Raw genomic sequence first — 26,065 nt, 5'->3', positions numbered from 1 at the left:
AGAATCCGGCGTCCCTCAGAGATCCAAACTAAGAGTTCTGAACGCCCAAGCGAGCCCGAGAGTATACGCACTCATCCAGGACACGACTACATACGAGGCCGCTATCAACCTACTGAAACAGCAGTACCGGAGCCCGGTAAATTACATATACACCAGGCACCTCCTGAGACCCCGCCCGCAACAGCCAGGAGAGTCTGTAGCTGAATTTTTATGGGCGCTAAGAGCACTCGGCAGGAACTGTGACTTTAAAGCGGTGACGGCTGTTGAAAATACGGAAGATAATATCCGCGATGCCTTTGTGAAAGGCCTACGGTCCGACTACTCACGGCAAAGACTGCTTGAAGCTAAAGACCTCGACCTGGACAAAGCTGAAGCCCTCGCTCTCTCCCTAGAGGTGGCCCATCAGGACCAGGGGGCGTTTTCCAGGTACTGCTCGCGACCCTGGGACTCGGGCCCGACCCCTACCGCAATACCCTTCGCAGCGCCGCCCCCGGGACCTACCTCAGCGTCGGCGTCCCGGACCCGACCGGGACCGCCACCCCCGGTACCGGCTCCGACATCGGGCACCCGCGATCGGGCCGCCGGCTGCTTCTTTTGCGGCCAGGAGAAGCACCCGAGGTCGCGCTGCCCAGCCAGGAACTCTACCTACTCAACCTGCAGGAAGAAAGGCCACTTCTCTAAGGCCTGCAGGAGCGGATCTTCAGAGGCCAGCAGTGCCTCATGCGAACTGTGGGGGTGGCCATCTTCTTTCAAGGCAACTGAGGCCAGCATCCCCACACGTGAGTCATGGGGGCGGCCATCTTTGATCAAGGCAACCGACCCCAATAGTGCCTCATGTGAGTTATGGGGGCAGCCATCTTCTCCGCCATTTTGTCCTACCTCGTGGGAGACGCCATTTTACCCACCACGCCCGACTGCCACCGGGCCCCCGGACCCGACGACCGCCTTGCCCGCAGACGACAACGACTCGCTTACCTACACACTAGCCTCCGTCACTCTGGATCAAGCCCGCCCACACCACCTGTCCAAGTCGATGATGGACATCAAAGTAAACGGCCACGCCACGACCTGCCTGTTCGACAGCGGAAGCACGGAGAGCTTCATCCACCCAGACACGGTGAGCCACTACTCCCTCCCTGTCCTGCCAACGCGCAACCGAATCTCGATGGCATCGAGGTCCCACGCCACGGACATTAGCGGCTACTGTGTTGTGACCTTGTTGGTTAAGGGTACGGAGTATAAAAATTTTAAACTCCTCGTCCTCCCCCAGCTCTGCGCTGCCGTCCTACTAGGGCTGGACTTCCAATCCCACCTCCAAAGTGTAACCCTAGCATACGGTGGACCCCTCCCCCCACTCACAGTCGACAACCAGCGAATGTTAAACCGCCCACCGCGTAACACCTGCAGCCTATCCACCCTCAAGGTGCCGCCACCTTCCCTGTTCGCTAACCTCACCCCCGACTGCAAACCTGTCGCTACCAAGAGCAGGCGGTACAGCGCTGGGGACAGAGCCTTCATTAGCTCTGAGGTGCGGCGCCTCCTGAAAGAGGGCATTATCGAGGGGAGCAACAGCCCCTGGCGTGCCCAGGTCGTGGTCGTTAAGACCGGCGATAAAAATCGCCTGGTCATCGACTACAGCCAGACCATAAACAGATACACCCAGCTGGACGCATACCCCCTTCCCCGCATATCTGACATGGTCAATCAGATTGCACAATACCGCGTATTCTCGACCATCGACCTTAAGTCGGCCTACCACCAACTCCCTATCCACCCCGAGGACCGCCAGTACACCGCCTTCGAGGCGAATGGGCGCCTATACCACTTCCTTAGGGTCCCCTTCGGTGTCACCAACGGGGTCTCGGTCTTCCAAAGGGAGATGGACCGGATGGTTGACCAGAACGGACTGCAGGCCATATTCCCCTATCTAGATAACGTCACCATCTGCGGCCGCGACCGGCAGGACCATGACGTGAATCTGGAGAAATTCCTCCGTACGGCCCAACGGCTGAACCTCACCTACAATAAGGAGAAATGTGTGTTTAACACCTCGCGCCTTGCCATCCTTGGCTGTGTAGTAGAGAACGGACTCATCGGCCCCGACCCCGAAAGAATGCGCCCCCTCATGGAGCTACCCCTCCCCCACTGCCCTAAGGCACTTAAGAGAACCCTGGGGCTCTTCGCCTACTATGCCCAATGGGTGCCCAATTATGCGGACAAAGCCAGACCCCTCATGAAGTCCACATCCTTCCCCCTCACGGAGGAAGCGTGCGCGGCCTTCTCCCTCATCAAGGGAGACATAGCCAAGGCCACAATGCACGCAGTGGATGAGTCCATCCCCTTCCAAGTGGAGAGCGATGCATCCGACTTCGCCCTAGCCGCTACCCTTAACCAGGAGGGGAGGCCGGTGGCCTTCTTCTCAAGGACCCTACAGGGCCCCGAGATCCGACACTCGTCGGTCGAGAAGGAAGCCCAGGCAATTGTGGAGGTGGTACGGCGCTGGAGGCATTACCTGGCAGGCAAACGATTTACCCTCCTCACCGACCAACGTTCGGTTGCTTTCATGTTTAATAACAAGCTGAGGGGCAAAATCAAGAATGACAAGATCTTGAGGTGGAGAATCGAGCTATCCACCTACGATTATGATATCTTGTACCGGCCAGGTAAGCTGAACGAACCCCCTGATGCTCTTTCACGAATTACATGCGCCAGCGCGCATATTGATAGACTTCAGACCCTCCACAACGACCTCTGCCACCCCGGGGTCACCAGACTTTACCATTTCATTAAGGCCCGCAACCTGACCTACTCCATCGAGGAGGTCAGGACCATGACCAGGAACTGCCAGACCTGCGCCGAGTGCAAACCGCACTTCTATAGGTCGGACAGAGCAAGCCTGATCAAGGCCACCCGCCCCTTCGAGCGCCTGAGCATCGACTTTAAGGGGCCTCTACCGTCATCTGACCGCAATGTGTACTTCCTCAACATCGTTGATGAGTACTCCCGTTTCCCTTTTGCCTTCCCCTGCCCAGACATGACCAGTACCACAGTCATCAAGTGCCTGAATGACCTCTTCGCCTTGTTCGGGTTCCCGAACTATATACATAGTGACCGGGGCTCCTCCTTCATGAGCGAGGAACTCCGTCAGTTCCTACTAGCGAGAGGTATTGCAGCAAGTAGGACCACCAGCTACAACCCCCGAGGGAACGGCCAGGTGGAAAGAGAGAACGCGACGGTATGGAAGGCCGTCCTCTTAGCCTTAAAGTCTAAGGGCCTCCCAACCTCCCGCTGGCAGGAAGTCCTCCCGACAGCGCTGCACTCCATCCGGTCACTACTTTGCACTGCCGTTAACGCCACCCCCCATGAACGAATGTTTGTTTTCCCCAGGAAGTCGACTACGGGAACCACTCTACCAACCTGGCTGATCTCTCCGGGGCCCGTCTTGCTGCGAAAGCACGTGAGGGCCCATAAAACGGACCCCCTGGTCGAGAGGGTGAACCTCCTGCACGCCAACCCCCAGTACGCCTACGTGGCTTACCCAGACGGGCGGGAGGACACTGTCTCCTTACGAGACCTCGCACCCTCGGGCACTCCGGAGACACCACCTTTACCCCCCCCCCACCACCCCCCCAATTCCAGCCCAGGTAGACGGCATGCCGGAACCCCACGAGCCTTCGCCGACCATGCAGACACCAGTATTAACACCGGATAATGCAGCACCGCCGCTGCGACGATCGGAGAGGCTTACGAGGCCTCCGGACAGACTGACATACCAGAACTGGTAGTACACTTCACCCCGCCGGACTCAAATCTAAACAAGGGGTGAATGTGGTAAACCACTTTTATCGTTCACTATCGTTACACTATAGTTATCACTGTTGTATTGTTCTCACTGTTCTCACTGTTGTATCACTATACGAGGTCGCCTCTTGTCGCGCTGTTATACCTGGGCTGACCACCTCCGACTCCGCCCATGGCTCCACCTACCTGCCCAGGTATAAAGGTAGTCGACTGGCTGGTATTCCTCCTTGTTGGACCCGATCACCCACGAGGGTGGGCTCTGTTATTTAGTCAATAAAAACCTTTAGTTACGTTCCTAACTCGTCGCTTTTTATTGGACGAATTGATAGGTATATCAATTAGAAAATAGATGTTCTCTTTATAAATAAAAAGCTTTTTAAGTTCTAGCTTTAAGAAACTTGAAATGTATTGGCAAGACCATAATTTTTCTATCTGTTGCTGCCTTTGTATTACATCTTCGATATCGATATCATGCCGAGATTGTCAGTAGGCTACTGCCGACATCAAAATGATAAAGTCACTGCTGCAGGTAGTATGAGTAGCTCTGCGAGGTCTTGCATCATTTTGGCTTTGGATTGGCAGCAATATAAAAGTTCTCTTTCACTGCACTATTTTTGACTGTTATTAAACAGCAACGGCATGGAAATTTGCCTGTGCTACAGACATGTAAACAGGATTCTTCTGGTTTAACAGGTTAAACCTACAGTTTGTGCCAGATTGAAAACTAATATGTAACAGTATACTTTAAACATTATTGGCCCGTATTTTCCGATCGGAAGCTTCCTGCGTGAGGAGGAATTTAAATTTTGGGTAACCCGCCCACTCCGGCAGCGAAGAGGCCGGAGCCATCTTGAGACCTCCTGGGCCTTATTTAAATATAACTGGCGAATTGCTCGACCCAAACGGACGTCCCGATACAGCTCACACTTCTGCTCCTACTGGCCCCACAAATAATACTTTCAAATGCAACTTTTCAGGGCCACTGAGAGTCTGTTTCCCCTGGCTGGAGTGTCTAGAACTAGGGGGCATAGTCTCGGGATATGGGGTCAGTCATTTAGGGCTGAGATGAGGAGAAATTTCTTCGCTCAGAGGTTTGTGAATCTTTGGAATTCTCTACTCCAGCGGACTGTGAATGCTCAGTCATTGACTATATTCAAGGCTGAGGTCGATTGATTTTTGGGCTGCAATTTTGCCTACCGAGGCGGGTCGGTGGCGGGCTGCAACCCCGCTGCTGGCTCCATCCCGCTCTGTGAAAAGATTTTATGATGATTGGTCTTGTTAAGCCCGCCCAGCGTGTTTCCTGGCCAATTAGAGGAAGCGGGTCTGATGATGTCATTTGATGATGTGTCATCAGCCAATTTCCTTAAAGGGACCATGCGCAAATTGAATTTGACATTTGTGCTGTCAGTGTTTTTCAGCATTGAGGTGTTGCAAACACTGACAAGCACTGCACAGAGGCTGCACCCAGGCTCTCCCATGACTCCCTCCATGGGTGGAAGAGACCTCCCTAGGAGATTAACGTAGCCTGGTTGCACATTGCACAGGGGGACACAAGCAGGGATGTCGTCAAGAGGACCTGGCTGCAGTGGTGCAAACCTTTCAATGATCCCAGTAGATCACGAAATATTGCTGCAATGCCACACTCAAACCCACCCTGCTGTGCCACTCATCACATCTCCATCATTCTGCCTTCCCTATCCTACTCCTGCACATCCTTACTCACACCAACTTACCCTGCACCTCCACCCATCCCTCTCTATCTACATTATCACATCCCCATCTCACTAGCCACCCCTCACACTCACCCTCATCAGAGTCCAATCATAACAACTAACAACACACAAGGGTAGGCACTTGGGTGTTTTAGCCAATGTTACTGTGAAGTTTCTGTTAATGTGCTGTTAAACATTGAAATCTTTATTTTCAACACTTGGCGTTTTTGGACAGATTTGTGTGCACCTTTGGAAGTGGCTTAGTGAGTTGCAGTGAATGATGAGACATAACGGTACCCCCTGCAATGGCGATGAGTGTGAAAGGAATGGCTTGGGCATTGTAGGGATGCTTTAAGGTGTTGGTGTGGGGTGGTGCCAACCTGGCGCATCATGTGGCAGCCAGGGTGTACAGTGTCAAGTGAAGTAAATCTGGCCTTGGTGAGGCCATCCCTGGCGTCCCGGGCAGCAATGTGGTTGGGTACTGATGCCCTGTGTCCTGTGCAGCATCAGTTGATTGCGGAGAAAATTGTTGTTGTTGTTGGTGCTGCTGGTGTGCCTGCTGCTGCTGCTGGTGTTGGGGCTGATCGTGGTGCGATTCTGAGGAGCAAGGTGAGAGAGTGTAAACCATACCCATTCTGATGTAATAGATGGCAGGTGAAGGTGGGACGACAGAAGCAAATCTGTCAATGTTGAGAGAGCTGGTTCCAATGAGGTGGCACTGGAAAGAGTTGGCTCCAAACACTTGCAAGCTGCATAAAGCTCAATCTGTCTTCCAAATGCAGTAAGCAACAGTTTCTGAGCTTGGAAAGTGAACAGCTGTGAGATGGGAGCTTTTATACAACTTTTGCAGCTGTCAGGTAATCAGATAATTCAATCCTGAATCCACTCACGACCTGCTGAGCTGACGTGATCCCCGAGCAGCGGGGAAACCATGGGGGAATATGTAAAATTGAAAGGTAAGCTTAAAATATTATTTAAGTGCCTCTTAACAATCTCTCTGATGATCTAAATTGCCTCCCCCGCCGCTTGGTGCCGGGTTTGCAACTTGACGACGGGATCCCTATCTGCTGTCAAAAATTTTTTTTCCCACCCAACCCGCCACTGAACTCGCCCGCTGACCCCCCTACAAATTCCCTCCTTGGACTCTAAGGGGGCGAAATTGGGTGCCTTTGTGCAAATGGCTTTGCGACCGGGCACGGCGCTGACATCAACTCCCGCCATATTCGGCGGGAGTTTTGCGACGGCGCTACGGCGTTGCAGCCCGATCTCTTTCGCCCGGAGATCGTGATGTCATCGCCGTATGCATCGCCCCGGTAGCACCCCAGATCCGAAATTGACTTCTGCCCCCCTGCAGCAGTGCTGGGTGAAAACACCAACAGCTGCACAAGGCGTGCATCGGGTGGCCAGCCGCTTCAGGGGTGATGATTAAAAGCGAAGTGGCCAAGGTAAGTAAAAAAAGAACTTGTTCCAGTTTTTTATGCGGGATGTGTTGGAGCAAAACTTTGTTTTTTAGTTCGGCCCTGTATTGCTAACCAATCCTATTGTGTAATGGTCGAAGGGCATGAGGCGCCGTCCCTGTCAAAATGGCAGTGGGCAGAGCATTGGTGTTAATATGGCGGTATGTCTACCGACTCCATTTTGAGGCCGTTACCGCCCCATTAATGCTGATTCCGGCACGTTAAAATTGGCCTACACTTGGGTCACTGGACAACAATCAGAGTGGGAGCCATTGCTGATTTTGCCTCTCCTCAGCTCAGGGGTACTGTGGGCAATTACAGCACTCTGACATCTGCCCTGAGTTGGTTCAACTAATTCAGCAAAGAGCCTAAATCGAAACTTAGACGTTCCTGATGTGAATGGCTTAGTGCTACGTGGGTGGCGCATTTACCCATTTAGTCATTGGGGTGCTATATCTATGTTTTTAAAAAATAAAATAAATCCTGTGCCACCATTCTGCAGAAAAGAGCTAATTGGCTTGTCAGTTCTTTTGACCTGTAACAACCTTACCACAGCTGAATATTGAAAAGAAAGAAAGACTTGGATTTATATAGTGGCTTTCACAACCTCAGGATGTCCCAACGTGCTTTACAGCCAATGAAGTATTCTTGCAGTGTAGTCACTGTTGTAATGTAGGAACGCAGCAGCCAATTTTCGCTCAGCAAGCTCCCACAAACAGCAGTGTGATAATGACCAGATAATCTGTTTTAGTGATGTTGATTGAGGGATAAATATTGGCCAAGACACCGGGGATAATTCCCCTGCTCTTCTTTGAAATAGTAACTTGGGATCTTTTACATCCACCTGAGAGGGCAGACAGGGCCTCGGGTTTAACGTCTCATCTGAAAGACGGCACCTCCGACAGTGCAGCACTTGAATGTCAGCCTAGATTGTGTGCTCTAAGGTGGGACGTGAACTCACAACCTTCTGACTCAGAGGCAAGAATGCTGCCACTGAGCCATGGTTGACACCAATGGTAGACAGTGTCCTGTATAAGCATTAGACCAGGCACCCATAGAGATTTGTGGCCTCCCATTGCACTGTGATGTGAATGGGCAGTGTAACAGGACTTAGACTCGCATTGCTGTTAAAACGCAGTAAGTACTGTACTGGTTGGAGCAGAACGAAGCAACATTTAAGGCACCATACACATTAGTTTTCAATCTGGCATAAAATCAAGCTTTAAATTAAATATATTGTTTAAATATCCCTGTATTGAATCAGAAAAAACCCTGTTTATATGTTGTACAGCAAATTCCCATGGCATTGCTATTTAAAAATAAACAGTCAAAATACTGTACTCAAGGACAGCTTTTCTAAAGCATTTCCCCCAAAATAATAAACTACATTAACCGCAATTTATTTATCATATATTTGACTTGATTACCTCCTACAACATCAATTTTCCCTTATGCTATAGTAAACATGATGAAAATTTGCACAGTTGGAGGTTTTCCATTCTACCACATGCCATTTTGTTGCTGCTTTTAGACCATATGGTTCTGGGAGGTGATTGCTTTTTTGGCTGCACTGTGTTGTGGAATCGTCATTTTCAATGATTTAGAAAACTCTATTTTCCTAGGATTTTTCGCCTCGCTGCCTTGTGTCTTCTTCAATTAGCTTTCAACTAAACTGCTGAATTCCAATGATTATTAATTTCTCACTTTACATTAGCATTCACACTTTGCAGCAGTAGAGACTATTATAAAGTGATCTGAATGTGGCAATCTCATGGAGACCCAGCAGGGACCCGAACAGGACTTTGAGAGCCAAAGATGATTGGACCTGGTCTCCTGCATTTTGTTTGTTTACATCAGGGCCATTATATCGGGCTTCTGAAAAAGGGGGAGTCTGTTTTTGAGGTGAGACCCATGATGCAGGAAGAGGACGTACCCAGAGACCAGGATGTTCTGAGGCTTATTAGTGTGCATTGCACGGTTTGTGAGGGACAGGGGGATGGGACGGGAGTAGACTGAGCAAAGTTTATTGGTAAGGTTTTGTTTTGGTGTTTTCTTTCTATGAGTTAGCAAATAAGTTTGTTATGTGGTAAATTTTAAAATGTAAATGCTTAGGGGAAGGAATTGGGTTGCTTTGCGCCTCTCGTTAGCGCCCCCTGGGCAAATTGCCTAGCGCCCGGGCGCCGTGGCGCCGCTAACATCTCCCGCGAAATTCAGTGGGAGGTTAGCAGCAGCGGTAGCCGGTAGCACCCCGCGCCGCTGCACCGGCGATGATGATGTCATCGCCGTGCGCAGTGCCCCGTTTGCACCCCGGCCGCAAACTTCCCTTGCACCCCCTGAACTATCGCTGGGCGATGGGACCGACAAGATCAGGGGGCGGTTTTGTAGTGGTGGTAGCGTGCGGCGGCGCTACTTAAAAGGCAGGTGTCGGGCAGCCATTTTTATTTTGGCCGGCTGCCAGCACCTGTCCACCTTTAACATTTCTATGCGGGGTGCTGTCAGCGATCGCTCAGCCCGGCACTCCTCTTGAGTGCTGGGCTGTTTCCATGGCACCCCGTTCCCTGCTGGTCCGGCTGGGCCCCGGTGCGCACAGCGCTAGGCCCCTCCCATTTAATCAGGAGAGGAGGCCTGCAATGACGTGGCGCTACGTGCCGATGCGTGTGGCGCTGCTGCACGTAGCGCTGCGACATTGAGCAGTAACGCCCCAAGAAGGAGGTGGCGTGCTTCCAGTAGCGCTCCACCTCCTTCTTGGACACTACTACTGAATTTACGGGGGAAGGGCGCTAACTTATTTGTGCACTGGCCCTTTAACTGGCTGCGCGCCCCATTCAAATCTTCGCGCATGCGCGGTTATTCCCGTTGAATAGCTGGTGAGCGGCCTGCATGGGATGTCCAGACATGCAGCTTAACGGGAATGTTGATGTTCAGATAATCTATTTTTGTGATGTTGATTGAGGGATGAATATTGGCCAGGACACCGGAAATGAAAAGGAACCCTGTAAACCCAATGCTGGTTCCATTGATGTGCGTGAACAAAAACAGAGAGTTCTATATGAAGAGTCCCAAGCAGCTTTATAATACTGAATGGATTTGTGGTCACACTTAGTATGAACCTGAATGAAGTATAGTTAAAGTCAAACTCTGGAAATCATTATACTTTGTTTTTTTTGTTTCCTACCAAAGACCTAGTACTGTACATTGAGCAAATGTATCTCAGGTGAGAAAGAGTGAATCACCAAAATGCCAAAACCTCATGAAAATAGAGAGGAAATGTTAAACTCGCGAACAAACTAAAGAATCATCACTGCTAGAGGGCCCATCTGATCTCAAATTTATGTTAAGAGTATGAAGAATTGACCTCACTCTTTCATACGTGCTGCAACTTTGTAAGAGCTAGTCACTCTTCTCTTTAATGGGTGCCTCAATATTGGAAAATAGTTCAATGTATATGACAAACAGAATACATTCTTTTATAAAGCAAGTTGCTCTTCCAGTCTTCTCCCCATCTCACCCAAAGGCATATAGAGGCTCTAGGCACACGCTGCTAACGCACCAAAGGGAACTTTTGAGTGTGACCCTAGACAGCAAGTGTTAACAGGCTATTTGACTGTGGATGCTTCACAGCTCAGCTCAATTCTATCCCAATTCTGTCTTCACCTAACCTCTACACGCATACACCATCTAACAGTGGTCACTGGATAAGAACAGGAGTGGGAACCCTGGCATATTTTCCTCTTCCCAACCCAGTGAAACTGAGACCATTTGTAGTATTGTTCCTGCTATTCCAGCTGAGATCAGATAATTCAGCGTAGATCGGGAATTAAACCAGGGATCTTCTGATCTTTATGGCTTAATTCCACATTGGCTTTACCAACTGAGCCATTAGGAGAGCTGCTCTATAGCTGAGCATGTGTGAGTGTTCATCTTCAACTTCAAAAGTAAATGATATGTCTACATGTGCCACAGTCAAACTGCACTGTTACTTCTGGAGTCCAGTGATCTATCCTTGTTCCCTTCTTTCTCATCTACATGCTGTCGCTGGCGACATCATCCAAAGACATGGGGGCAGCCTCCACACCCACGCCAACAACACCCAGCTCCACCTCTCCCACCACCTGGTGGCTGTTGTCTATTAATTCCATTGTAATGTGTGTCTATCTCACTTTAGAGTAAACTGTGTGTTTATTCTCAGTTCTATAGTAAAGTATTTCTCTGTCAGTCCTCAGTTCCATGTACTAGTGTATCTTTTCAGGTCCATGCTATGGGGTTACGTCAGTTGTTTATTGTTCTCTAGGTTTTTGTGTGCAATCATAATTCTATTTTATTTTTATTTATAGGTGGAAATGCAGCTGAGCATTAATATCCATTTTGCTTTCTTGCTGATAATTGAAGTCTCTGTACTCCTGATTCGAATTGATGGATCCATAAGAACCCCAGCAGTACCACACGTTGATGTGGCCAATGATGAGCAAAAGGAACAAGAATATTATTACTCAGATACTGAATCAGATCTCTATGAGCCCAAGCAGGATTGGGCTCGTACAGAACCAAATCAGCCTGAAAACAAGGCTGCGGAAACTGGCACTGCCCACTGTGTCCAATGTTGTGATCGTGCTGATCGTCCATTAAGCCGCAAACAGCGTTACCATCACTACAATGAGGATCCACCAGAGTTTCAAGCTATCCCTCAAATCAACCTCACTATTCTCAAAGGTAAGGTGCAAACTACAAATGAAGGTCAGTGACTCAGCATGTCGAGGTTATTCTCACACGGAAGCAGGAGGTGGTTGTAGGATATAGAGTCAAGTCATCCTACTAGCACACCTGAACTACCAGCTGAACTTCTGGTCTTAAATAGGCCAACCAGGCTTATAATAGGATACAACGGGAAAGTAAACAACAATGAAAACAATAAAATGGGGGAAAATGCAAAGTGAGGAGGTTAGGTAAAGAAATAAGAACCAGTCAGTTGCAGAAATATAGAAAAACAGCTAAGCAGGATTTTGCTGTGACCTAGTTGATCTATGGCTAATTCAAATCTGAGATAGTTGTGGTTTGCAGCCTCAATATAGACTTGAGCACTTAATGTAGGCCAATATTTCAGTCGAGTTCTGTGTTTTGTGGATGAAACTTTAATGCTGTTCAGATGGATGTAAAAAAGATTCCAGGGTATTATACCTCAGCCAAAAGCTAATAAAATAACCAACTGATCATTTATCTTATTGCTGTGTCTGGGACCTTGCTGTGTATGTCTTCAATACAACAGTGACCACACTTCAAAAGTAATGCATTGGCCATGAAGTGATTTGAATGTCCTGAGGATATGAAAAGTGATAAATAAATGCAAGTCTTTCTTTCCCTCTTCAGATGCTGATGGACATTTTCTGTTCTCACTTCACCAATTCTTTAGCTTGTGATGCCAGTAAAAATTTGGGTTGGAAGCTTGGATCCAAATTTAGATGTATGGCTCTTTGCTGCACAATCAATAATGTATGTCAGAGAAGAAAAACAAATAGAGAAAGCACTTGGGCAGCCTCTCCAGAGAGGGTGAATCACAGCAGCACCGATGTCAATCCTTCATCAGACACAGAAAGAGAAAAACACCGTCGATGGCCCAAAATGCTTTTCTTAAGCTTTTACCATAAATCTGTTGGGGATTAATGTCACCTAGCAGTGTACAAACCTTCTCTGTTATTAGGGATCACATAGAATCTACAGCACAGAAACAGGCCATTCGGCCCAACTGGACTATGCCGGTGTTTATACTTCACACTCTACTTACCTCTTTCCACCCTACCATCTATTCTCTTTTCCCTCACGTATGGAGATCGCACAGTAATAGTGTGTTTATCATCAATAGTGTTTCAAAATTTCTCGTTGGGAGGGTCGTAGAAAAGATCTTAAAAATAATATTTTCTTGCAATTGTTCTCCAGTTGCAATATTGTCATAATTTATTGCATTCATATTTTCATAAATGCTATTTAGTTATATTATTTTTGAGGATAAAGATAGTAGCGGAGTACTCATGCTTGAATGGCCCAGCCTTGAATTATTCTGCTCACTTCGTACTTGCAAGCAGTAGTCTTAATGTTTAGTAAATTTGTAACTGGTATTGTGCTTATTATCTGTGACTTTGAGTGTGCAAAGAAGTCATTAGGTTTAGTGGAGGAAACTGCAATAAAAAAAAAACAATTTGAAAGCTGCAATAGCAAATCTAGCTCAATGGGAACATTACATTTGCTTGCAGGTTATTCTGAGCATACTGTAAAAATGACTTTTTAAACTCGATTTTCCATCTTGCTATCCCTATAGCAATGGGTAGGCATATGACCTATGGTGTTCCCCAAAAATTAGGAAGTGCAAGGTCTGTATTGTTACTGCCAAGAAAATTTGTATTGTTTCATTAACTACTTCATTGAAAGCATCCAATCAAGTTGAAATTTCTATCAACAAGGTTAATCTGGCAGTGGGCCGTATCTCAAAGTTATTGGTGTAGAAATTGGTTTTGGCCGACCATAGGCAGTGGTATCCTTTCAGGCGCCCAACACCATCCATAGAGAAAAATCTACCCTGAGATATTCATAAAGTTACTTTATTAACAATATAGGAAATTCAAAGGCAGTTTAAAAAAAACGATTTTCTTATTCCCATCTCGCCATTGTAAAAAATAAATTCAAAAATGCTTCAGCACTGACATTTCTGTTTCAGGGAAGTAGACCTCTGCTTGTTTGCATGACTAAGATTTAAAAAAAAAGACAAGATCAACAAAAAGGTAGAGGAGCAGTCAATCCAGGACAAAATTACATTGGTGATAGCAAATAAGAAATCTGTTTTCTATCTACTTTTATGTGAGTCATGTACACATCAAATTGAGGGATCTTATTGCTGGGGAATGGAACCTGTCAGGCGTAGCACAGCTCGATGCAGAGGAAAGCTCCTTCCCATTGTGTCAGTGTGACATTTTTACATTTCCAGCACCAGCCGTTATGAGTCTCTCTGACTGAGATTATGGAGCCAAAATTCTGCTTTTATAACTGCCAGAAGGGCGAGTAAAATGGCAAAATCAGAATTTGGTTTTGCTGGGATTACGCCCTGTGGAGAGGAAACCAGGAAATTCATTATGCGAGGAGAGGGCAGATCTTCTGCCCACCACCCCCTCCAACGTCAAGGGGCTATGTCTGGAGGAGTTCCTGGGCTTTCCCAGGAAATTCTGCCCAGTATGCGACCTGATAGGCCCAACGGAACTCATACCTGTTCTGTAATAGGCCTTCCAAAAACCCTAAAATGCCAGGTAATCAAATATGGTGGCAATCAATTACCTTGAAGAAGTTGCCCTTAGCGTCTTTGGGAGCTGAAGACTTGTGGACCTCCAGCCACGCCAACATTTTGGGTCTCCACCAGGGTGGGTTCCACCGATATGGCTGCTCTGAAAATGCTCATGTCTCTGACCCCACTGCACTCTACTGGTGGAGCAGGACCATTGGAATTTCAGTCTCTACCACTTTAGCACCAGTTCTGTGTGGTGGGTCCATGCCCACTCGGAAAATGCTGAAACTCATTTCATGTAGAACCCTTACTGCCCGCAGACAGGAGAAGCTATCATCTCAAGTTCCATGCCTGTGATTATTGAGGCTGGATTTGAACCCATGCGCCAGAGGTGAAAGTCTAACCCACTGCATCACCCAGTGCTTTGACATGGTCTGGTTTATAAATGTTTAATAACATGTAGAAACAGAATAATGCAGCATTAGAAACATTACTTTTCAGGCTTGCTTATTCCATACAAGGCTTTATTGCCAACCTCTATTGTTGAGGTGTCAAATAAGGGCCCTAAAAAGGACAAGATTTGGATGGAGGGCAAGAAAATTGGTCAGATTGGTCTGAAGGGCTTAATCTGAGTGTTTTTGCTTTGCATTATGTTAACATGCACATCACGCTTCAAAAGGAAGGAAGTTCTTTCTCTCTAACGTATTCCCCCAGAAAGACTAGTTAAAAATATTTCTTATCTAAGGGAAGATATTCTCTATTTTGCTACTATAAACACAGCTTAATGGGGATCTGCCATTTTGTCATTTTATCTTCAGCTGACTGACCCAGTTGGCAGTCACCATTTTACTTGTTTTAGTGCCAGAATCAGAAGAGATACTGATCCCCACTCAACTTAATGGCAGTCAGTTAAGGGCCGATGCTCGATAAATCTACTTTTAGACTAAAAGTATTTCCCCACAGAGTACTAATGCACTTTAAACCAAAGTGCCAGTGGGCAGGTGTATTTGTTGTGAAGTCGATGAACATTGGCACAAATTGTTTTCAGTAATGCTTAGATCTATATTTTATTTTCAGGTTCTTGCTAAAAATGATTGTTTGGTCATTGGAGAGAATCAGACCACTCAAGCTTTATTTTGTCACTTTTTGGCAGAACAAAAGACGGTCTTTCCTTTCCTCTTTAATGTAGCAAACAAAGTAGATATGTGTGAAAGTAGTAAAATGTGCGCAAAAAGTGCTAACGGACTATTACTCTGTGTGTAGCACTGTTCTGAGAACTTCTACCCCTCCAGAAATGGGTGAACAAACAGTAGCAGAAAGTAAGAAATACAACTAATGTTGTGCTTAAGGTCACTAATAAGGAGCTTGTGCAGTTTTCCTCAGCAACACAGTTAAATCAAAAAAGTTATGATTTTCCTCTGTTCAAACTTGGCATTAGCAAGTTTAGTGAATGGGAAGATATCAAAGTATCACCATAGCAGTGACAGAAATAGATAGCACAGTTCTGTATGATGTATGTGTGCATGGAGAAGGGGGCGAGAGTTACAGGTACTAGATCAACAATTTTTAATTTTGTAAAATGAGAATTGTCATAAATCGCAACTTCTACAAGAAGTAACTCAGGAAGTACTACTGAACGGCCAGCTGAGGGCGCCGCCCAAGGAGTATAAATACTCGGGCGTGGGCCCAACTTGGCCAGAGACAGTCTGGAAACAGGAAGCTAGTGACTACTAACTAGACCTCCATGTTCTGTTACAAGTCGATTAAAGCCTTGCTTTATGTACAACCAAGTGCGTAGTGAGTCTTTATTACGTCAAGAATGAAAAGAACTTTCAAACCCCAATATATCCACCCCTTAAAGAAAATGATCTTGAATTTTTATAGCACCTTATGAAGTCTCAGAAATGTCCCAGATCACTTAAAAAAAATTGTTCTTAGGATGTGAGCATTTATTACTCATCCCTAGTTGTGCTGAGAAAGTGGGGGAGTGGGTCTGCTTGAACCACTGCAGTCTGTGTGATGATGGCACAATGGTGTTAGGTAGGGACCCAGTGGCAATTTGTCCAAGTCAGGATGGTGTGTGACTTGGGATGGTGTTTCCATGCCATTACTGCCCTTGTCCTTCTTGGTGTGAGAGGTCTTAGGGCTGAGAGGTGCTGTTAAAGTACAATGAATTAGTGTGAAGAACAATCATTGTTATATACAGAAACTAGCTGGGGTGAGCCCGGCATTGCCGAGGCTTTTTCGAGGGCATGTTGTTGTTGGAAGAGAGAGAGAGAGAGAGAGCGACTGGGGGGGTGGGGGGGCGGCAGAGAGAGATTGGGGGGGGGGGGAACAGAGAGAGGCTGGGGGGGGGGAACAGACAAGCTCTCCCCCCCCCACCCGCGATTTCCCGAGGCTCTCCCCGCCCCCCCCCGTGATTTCCCGACAGAGAGAGACTGGGGGGGGGGAACAGAGAGAGACTGGGGGGGGGGGGGGAACAGAGAAGCTCTCCCCCCCCCCCGCGATTTCCCGAGGCTCTCCCCCCCCCCCACCCCCCGCGATTTCCCGAGGCTCTCCCCCCCCCCGCGATTTCCCGAGGCTCTCCCCCCCCGCCCCCCCCCCGCGATTTCCCGAGGCTCTCCCCCCCGCGATTTCCCGAGGCTCTCCCCCCCGCGATTTCCCGAGGCTCTCCCCGCCCCGCGATTTCCCGAGGCTCTCCCCCCCCCCCGCGATCTCCCGAGGCTCTCCCCCCCCCCCGCGATCTCCCGAGGCTCTCCCCCCCCCCGCGATCTCCCGAGGCTCTCCCCCCCCGCGATCTCCCGAGGCTCTCCCCCCCCCCGCGATCTCCCGAGGCTCTCCCCCCCCCCCCCCGCGATCTCCCGAGGCTCTCCCCCCCCCCCCCGCGATCTCCCGAGGCTCTCCCCCCCCCCCGCGATCTCCCGAGGCTCTCCCCCCCCGCGATCTCCCGAGGCTCTCCTCCCCCCCCCGCGATCTCCCGAGGCTCTCCCCCCCCCGCGATCTCCCGAGGCTGTGTGCTGGCGTCACGGGGGCCGTGCGCATGCGTGCCGGCGTCAAGGCGGCTGCGCAACTGGCGGCCTCTTCATTTTTTTTAAACTCATGTCACGGGGTGGCGGGCCGTGCGCATGCGTGGTTTTAAGACCGCCGGCGTGCCCCGTTGCCGGGGTAACGGGGGCCGTGCGAATGCGTGCCGTCGTCAAGGCGGCCGCGCAACTGGCGGCCTCTTTTTTTTAAAACTCATCTTTCGCCGATTAAATAAATAGAGAGCAGCAAAAGAGGAGGAGGGAGTAGGAGTCGTTCGGTAGGCCCATGCAAGAAGGACGGTAGATGTGAATAGGAGGCAGGGCTCGGCTGCCGTTAACTAAGTGGCCCCTCGGGTCGGACGCAGGCCTGGTCTCGAACGAGGAGCCAACTGCCCCGCCCACCGCGTGCGCATTTGCTAAACACAATTTAAAACACAAATAAATTGTTATTTAATTCCCTAACACATCATTAAAATATTTACCTTAGTTCCCTAACACACAGAAAGTGTGGGGGAAAAAATCGTGAAAAATCAAGATGGCGGCCACTCACCTCGGTTCAGAAGGATAAGGCCCGCCCACACACGCACCGATTGGTCGACCGGTCAGGTCACCGAAGCGTAGGATTGGTCAATCGTCGAGTCACTCGACACTCAACTGTAGGATGGCACGCGCCAGGAACCCGCCGTCCGATTGGTCGACCTCGACGTCACACGGTCGCTAATGAGATGCTAATGAGCGGAACGCTGAACGTTTTTCGGATACCGTGGGCGGGATTTTTGTCCGGCCGAAACGTAAATACGCCTATGACCGGTCCGGAATCGCAAGCTTTCTTTTGAGGCGACGCGCGCGTCGGTACGCTCTGTAACTTTCAAACGTATAGAGAACGGACAGACAGACAGACATCGGGACAGACAGACAGAAGAGCCGCTTTATATATATAGATACAGCAGCCATCTTGCTCACAGCCAGATCCCACGAACAGTAATGAGATGAAGAACAAGTTAATCTTGTTTTTTGGTGGTGTTGGTTGAGGGAAGAATATTAGCCAGGGCACTGGGAAAACTCTTTGCTCTTCAAGTAGTTTCATGGCATCTTCAACACCCACCTGAACCACTGGAACAGGCAGGCAGGACTTCAGTTTAACATCCCGTTCAAAAGACGGCTCCTCCAACATTTCAGTACTGTGCTGGAGTGTCAGCGTAGATTGTGTGCTTAAATCTGAGAACCAAAAACCTTCTGACTCATGGTGAGAGTGCTACCAACTAAGCCAAGCTGACACACATAGCAAATGGGATGTGAAATATGCAAAATTGTGATTTTCTAATGGGTGCATTCAGGATTCGTGATTGAATCTGTTTGTGATCAGCTGTTAGTTTTTGGATTATAGCCTGTAATGCACTGTTTCTGCATGAAGTGTGATTAAAAACGCATTCAGATTTTGGGTTCATTCTTTGGGGTAAGAATTGGGTAGCGCCCCCTTTGCCGGGGTGCTAAATTTAGCGCTCCAAAAAAGTTACCGCGGCCGATTTTCCCAGGTAGCGCCCCGAGAGGGAGGAAGGGCGCTACTGGAAGCACCCCGTGTCCCTCTTGGGGTGCTGCGAGCCAATATCGTGGCGCTATGTCACATCACGTCGCGTCGCGGTACTGCAGGCCTTCCTCCCCTTATTAAAGGGGAGGGGCCTAGTGCAGCGCGTCCCAGCGCCCAACTGGGCCACCGGGGATCGGGAGTGCCGACGAATGAGCCCAGCACTCAAGAGGAGTGCCGGGCTCACTCAGAGCGGCCGGCACCCCGCGGGGGGGCTTCATGGGGGCCGGGGACAGCAAACGGGGGCAGGTGCCGGCAAGCGGCCAGCAACAAAAATGGCCGCCCGCCACCTCCCCTTGAAATAGCGCCGCCCCGGCCACAGGTAGGCCCCCCTGACCCGGGCGGACATAGCGTCCGGCGGTAAGTCGGGGGGGGGGTGCCACTCAATATTACAGCCGGAGCTGTAAATGCTCCTGCTCCTATCTTCTATTTCTATGGAGCGCGAGCGGGGTGCTGCGCACAGCGATGATGTCATCACCGGCGGTGGAGCGCCGCGCGGCGCTAATGGTTAGCGCCGCCACTAACCTCTCGCTGCATTTCGTGGGAGGCGTTAGTGGCGCCGCACCCAGGCGCTAGTTGATTTGCGCCCTGTTAACACCCTCTTAGGGTGCAAACGAGAGGTGCAAATCAACCAAATTCAGCCCCCTTTATTTCCTAAAAGTGGAAGATACAATTGAAAAATACATTTCCATATACTGAACAATGACATATCAATTGAACTTGATAACATATCCCTAATATAATTTTTTCCTAGATTGCAGTTTGCTCTATCAGCCAGAAGCATTTTGAGTCAAGTAATGTTAACAGTATAATTCCTAAATGGAATTTTAATAACAACGTTCACCAACCAGGAGACAAAAGCTTAGACTTTCGAATCAGACGCACACTTGACGGATGCTGAGCTCCTGTTGTTGAAAACGCTTGTGACTGGGAGTTTGCCCATTGGTGGATGGGAAATTTGGTACTGATGTAGGAATTAAAGGCCTTCAGCAGCTTAAAGGGACATGCGTGATGATTTGGAAGGTAGGAAAAATATTTATAAGGAATGCAGGATGCTAGAGCAAATTCTGTTTCTCAGATGGAGCAATTGAAGTTGTACTGAAGGAAGTGAGGCAGAGGAGGGGTCCTTTTCAGCAGTGATTGTTGCAAGGCCCCACATGGAGAATGGGAGGAGGTGGGGCCTGATGTTTAATGATCTCACCAGGTCAGCCAAGGTAGAAGAATTCACTATTTCCTTTCATTATTGCAGTGCACTAAGCATGTATGTCAGATACCGTTACCTCCCCCTGACTGTCTTAAAGTACTTTCAGTGCTTACCATGAGTGCTCATTCTGCAGCAAGATACACATTGCACCATAAGCCTTCACCTAGAAGTGTTCTTTCATTCATATCCATACATGTATTCAGCCTAAAATAATCCTCCCATCTAATGCAGATTCTTGATGCATGCACATGTCATCATACCCACTATGGGCTGCATGCTAACATTTCTTTTATCAGTGTTTGTCATCCTGACAATTGTGACTCCTCACTTATTGTACAGGAGAAGATAGCCTATAACAAAAGAGAGACCATGAACGGGAGGAGGCACCCTTGACCTGTACACCCTTTAACCCTATTTGAGGTGGAAACACTTGCAATTCTAGGTAGAGAGGTCATCAATGGTGTCAGAGATGTGAAAGTGTGAGGATTACCCTCAGCTTTGAGTTCATACAAATATTTTCCTTTTTTTTTTACCTCTTTTATTGAATATTTGGTTACTTATAATAGAGCATATATTGAATCAGTTTACCATGTCACTCTACTGAAAGCTATATATGAAGGCTGTTCATAAGGATACCATTGTATTTTGTCTTCCTTTTCTCTATCCCTCCCATGCACCAGCCCAGACACAAAGGGCGCAATCTTGCCAGCCTTGGGGAGGCGGGTATGGAGGCAGGACTGCCGGGAAAATGGCAGAATTTGAGGGCGGGTGCCCAACCCGCCCCCAACCCACCTCCATGCCATCTTCCCATGGCCCCGCGCCGTGTCCCGGCTCCTTGGAGGCATGAATGGATTAACGCCTATTAACTGCCTGTTAACAGGTAGTAAACAGGCAGAAAATAGGATTATCCCCTTTTTGCCTTCACAAGTGCGGGCTTCCCGAAGGCTCCAAAACCTGCCAGGTCAGCGAGGCAAGTAGTGGGTCTGCGGGAGTTGGAGGGGTGCAAAAGTGTGCAGTACAGTACTTTGCCAAGCAGCTCCACTAACTACATGTACCTGTATACAGGTTTGCAGGATAGCACTACAATCCAAAATGGAATGAATGACAATGCCAGGGACATCTGCAGCAGAGCCCCCAAGCATAGACTCAGTCAATGCTCTTCAGATGGATTCTCAGACTGCTGCTATGGAGGCCTTTGATTCCAGAGTGGAAGGTGCTATCTCTTTAGGCTTCGGATTACAGTTTGCCACAGAGGGATGACTTGGTTCTGACCTTCTATTGCCAGGACTCTCACCTCAATCCCAAAGAGGAACCCACTTATTTCCCCCACAGCTTTATCCATATTTGTCTCTAATTTTGTGGTAAAAACATGATTAAAATTAAAAATTAAAATATTTTATGCAGCGATTAAGTTTTTGTGGATTAGGAGAATTGCATTTCTCATTGAGAAATTGTTGTCAACACTTGTATCTGACTCTTTTTACAAGACAGTGAACTACGTACCTGAAATTTGTCTTACAATATTTGCCACAAAGTTCCATAGCTAAATGAATGAACTTTGGGACATTGTAAGATTTGATCAAGGGTCACAGTTTACCCAAAAGGGTCAAGGAGTCACAAGCGGTTTATTGAGGAGCGACGGTTCAACTACAACACATAATCAGGATGGACACAGTAGACATATGAACCATAACAGGTGAGAACGGTTTACCGGGCCCGGATCGGACAGATGAGGCAGGACGACTTGATCTTTGCAGCCTGCGGTAATGATCTCCTCTTCTTCGGTGGTCTCTCAGGCTGGCTGGGGTGTTAAGCCGAAGCTAGCATGGATCCACCTCGGGGAGCTCTCCTCTGTCTGCCTTTTTTTTCCCCTTCGCGACTGCCCGTTTATATACCTTATTTTAGGGGCCGGTGGATACCTCACGTCAATTATTCGTTTAATTACATTTACCCGTTCCATTGTTCAATTACAGGGGAATAGATACCCAAGGCTGACCCCTCCTAACCTAAGCTCCCTTGAGATCATTCCTTCGCTTATCTCTTGTATAGACATCTTGTTACCTTCTCCCAGACAGTTTGTTTTAGATACGCGGGTCATGAGGCTCCTTCCCCAACCTCTTATCAGGCCCAGTCATACCTACACAAAGGCTTGTTTCTACGTTATGTCCATGGCCTCATAACGAGCCCTTGTGAAAACCCTTAGAGTTAGTAGTGAATGTGCCTCTGTGAACAGCAGCCTGCTTTAACAATGACTCGATGGTGACTCGAATATACAGTATTCTCTTGGCTGGGTAGGAGTACTGCTTCACGGGAGCAGGTAGTGGTCCGTTAATTTCTTCGGGTTCGGTCATGTTTCCGCAATCATGTTTATGGGATGCGAATATACCCGGCACCAACTCTAGGGTTGCCTGTACCTCTGAGTCATCAGAGGTGACTGGTCCGTACTCGTCTGATTTTTTAATCGCGAATACTGAGTGCGTGCTAGACACCGGAGTAGGGGGTCTGTTTTTAAGGTTCCACCAGATACAATTGTTGGCATAATCAATTACTGCCTGATAACTTTGTAGCACATCACTACCCAGTAGTCCCTGCCCATTATGCATGACCCTATAAGTGGGAGGCAGGACTGTGACTCGAACCCCAACTTTGTCCAGCTGTAGGGGAAGGGATCCTTGTATAGTTGTTTGGGCTGAATTGCAAAAGCCTGATAAAACTTGGGGCACACCCTTCGAAGGGTCGGGGTGGGGATCGTGAATGATGGTGGCGGAGGAGCTGGAGTTGACTAACATTAATTGTTGACGGCCTCCAGTACCGACAGTGCGGACTACCGGTCTCCCACCACCATCGTATCGGAGAGGGCAAATCACCTCTCCCTGAGAGGCCTGCTGGAGTCACTGGGGATCTTGAGCTATTTACATGGGTTGCTGATGCACTGTGGCAACCAGCCGAGCACCCTGACTAATCTGCATGGCCTCTATTGCTGCCTCCATCCTCTGCAGCCTCTGCTCAACAGGGTCGGGACCCATCTGTCAACCTCAATAATGCGCTATTGCGGCAGTTATGGGCATAGTGGCCCAGCCGGTGGCAATTAAAGCAGCGCTCTGGGGCACCCTTCTCTGGCGCAGGGGTTTTAGATGGCCCTGATCTCTGGCTGGGTAGCGGGCCCTCGACAGCTGCTACCTTAGCTTTAGTGGGTGCTCGGGAAACATTGGCATGGGTCTGCTCCCAAGCAGTTCCGGAATGGGTGCGCAGTTGCTCCCAGGGTATGTTTTTGGTGGCGCGTTACGGACTAATAGTTAGAGGCCGTTCAAAAGAGGGTTTTGAAGCCCGGGGAATCAAAGTGGTTCCCTCTACCATCCCTAGTGCGCCGGAAGATGTCATTGAGCTTATCTGCGAAGGTCTTCAGGTTTTCAGTAGGGCCCTGTTTGGTATTGGCCAGGACTTGGTGGAAGTTGATGCCCTCCTCCCCCAGCGCTCTGCACAGGTCAGCCTCAATAGCCCCTACCGTGCCCTCGACCAGGATTACCTGATCCATCTCTTGTCTTCACTCCGAGGAACACGCGGCCAGGAGGACCTGTTTAAGGTCGTTCCCTTCTAGATCTGGATGAGTGACCTTAAAAATTCTCCACCATTGCATGAGGTCGAGGGAGCTGGTGTTCACCGTCCCCAAGTCATCTTTTAGTGCCCTGACCTCAACGGGGGTAAGGGACCTATGCATGGTTGTGGCGGTGGTTTCTCCCTCGTCATCAGTGGTCGTGGATAGTTGGCCTTTGGGCTCCTCTTGGTCAGTGTTGTGCCTAGGCTGGTGCGCAGCCCTGTCTCAGGTGAACGCATGCACTGACATTTTTTCATTTGTCTTGTTGTCCTTGTACGGAGGAGGCGGAGCAGAGGGGGCGAGGTTCTCAACTATATTGTCCCAACAAGGGCCGGGGTCTCCTCCTCTGGTTTTGAAGACAGCAGCCACCACTGCCCGCTGTTGGTCGATTTGTGCCTGAAGCTGTTGGATTTTAGCTAAATACGGGGTGTGATCTGTTTCGGGGGAGGCAACGGTTTGGCACAGGTCTAACTCCCTCAAAGCCCCCATAGCATCTTCTAATTCCTCACCTAGTCTGGTAGTCTCTGCCTGTAACGCGATATTTTGTTCCAGTATTAGTTCCAGCTTTTTCTGCGTATAATGTACTCCGTCATGCGCTTCCTGTTCCCACCGTAACTGACTGTGCATGACGGCAATGCTTTCCTGCCAACCTTCGCTTTCCTTTTGTAACTTGTCTACCTGTTCCTTCAATTCTTTGTTTTTTTTTAATCTAACTGTGAGGCGCACAAATGTACCCCGTAAGCCCATCTATCTCAGCCTTTTTTTAAGCTTAAGGTTGCGTTTCTGGACGTCCTCAGAGAGCCTGCCGAGAATGCAATCGTAATTCCCATTGCACTCCTCTAAAATCCTTAGGATGTCCGTCGCCCCAGGCGTGCCTGTTTTCTCTGTCAGGCTATTTATCAACTGTTCCCTGTGAAACGCCAATGCCATTGTACCTCTGGTTTCACTTATTTGGAACGCCCTCTCTCTCTCGAGGTTTCCTACACAGTCTTAGCGATGATCACACACGGTTGACTGAGTTCGTCGGTATCACAAACCAGGCCTTTGTGACTCCTACTTCTCTGATCCCACTTCTGACACCACTGTAAGATTTAATCAAGGGTCACAGTTTACCCAAAAGGGTCGAGGAGTCATAAGCGGTTTATTGAGGAGCGACAGTTCTCATACAAACATAATCAGGATGGACACAGTAGACATACGACCCATAACAGGTGAGAACGGTTTACCAGGCCTGGATCAGATGGATGGATGAGGCAGGACAATTTGACCTTTGCAGCCTGCGGTAATGATCTCTCCTTCGGTCATCTCTCAGGCTGGCTGGGGTGTTAAGCCGAAGCTAGCATGGATCCACCTCGGGGAGCTCTCCTCTGTCTGCCCTTTTTTGCCCTTCTCGACTGCCTGTTTATATACCTTATTTTAGGGGCCGGTGGATACCTCATGTCAATTATTCATTTAATTACATTTACCTGTTCCATTGTTCAATTACAGGGGATTAGATACCCAAGGCAGACCCCTCCTAACCTAAGCTCCAGCCCGATTAGATCATTCCTTCGCTTATCTCTTGTATGGACATCTTGTTACCTTCTCCCAGACAGTTTGTTTTAGATACGTGGATCATGAGGCTCCTTCCCCAACCTCTTATCAGGCCCAGTCATACCTACACAAAGGCCTGTTTCTACATTATGTCCTTGGCCTCATAACGAGCCCTTGTGAAAACCCTTATCTAATGTGATGAAATATTCCATTCATCACTGCCTGTGACTGTGGTCGGTTTCAGTGTCATTTCCCTTCCCCCAGTCCTCATTGTATTGTTTATTGGAATGTGCTGGAATGTGCTGTGTGTGTAGGGCTCCGCCCATACCTGGCCCCTTTTGTAAGCTAGCTCAGTCTGGCCTCAGTCTCCAGAAGGAAGATACCCCTCTCTCTTACGTGTTACTTTCTAAGTTAATAAAAGCCTTGTTTTGTTTCGCTAACATCGAGTCTCGGAATTATTGAGGCACATCAATTTTATTAACTTATTTTTCAACACTATGGATCAACTCCTGAAACCCGAACGTTTGGATTTGGATCAACATGCTCCGGACGCATCAGCACGCTTCGGACACTGGTTTGAGTGTATGGAATTCTTCCTGGACAATTCCGCAGCCGTCAAAGACGCTACGGACGCTGCGAGGATGAGACTCGGAATTCTGCAGAATTGGGTAAGCCACCGGGCTTACCCCCTCATCCAAGACGCCGATACGTACCTGGCCGCCTGCGACATCTTAAAGGCGCATTACCAGCAGCCTACGAATGAGGTGTATGCTAGGCATCTGCTCGCTACTCGCGCACAGCGACCTGGGGAATCGGTGGAGGAGTTCCTAAGCACCCTGAAAATGCTTGGCAAAGACTGCAAGTGCCGAGATGTAAAAGCCGCAGTGTACA

The 26,065-nt window shown here is 48.7% G+C and overlaps 1 protein-coding gene across 1 annotated transcript in view; it reads left to right on the top strand.

Annotated features, from left to right (window-relative positions):
• The window catches only part of c1qtnf1 (C1q and TNF related 1), a 46,603-nt gene that overhangs the window by 4,221 nt on the left and 16,317 nt on the right, over positions 1 to 26,065 (top strand). Inside the window, exon 2 of the mRNA XM_085963575.1 lies at positions 11,305 to 11,680. Coding sequence (XP_085819701.1) covers positions 11,311 to 11,680 — 370 coding nt within the window. The 5' untranslated portion in view covers positions 11,305 to 11,310. The remainder of the gene's footprint in view (positions 1 to 11,304; positions 11,681 to 26,065) is intronic.

This window comes from Somniosus microcephalus, chromosome 21, assembly GCF_052327205.1.
Source record: "Somniosus microcephalus isolate GS21.2 chromosome 21, FLI_Smic_1.0, whole genome shotgun sequence".
Taxonomy (NCBI): Eukaryota; Metazoa; Chordata; class Chondrichthyes; order Squaliformes; family Somniosidae; genus Somniosus; species Somniosus microcephalus.
The sequence above is the reverse complement of the archived record's forward strand: the minus strand, read 5'-3'. Positions and strand labels throughout refer to the sequence as shown.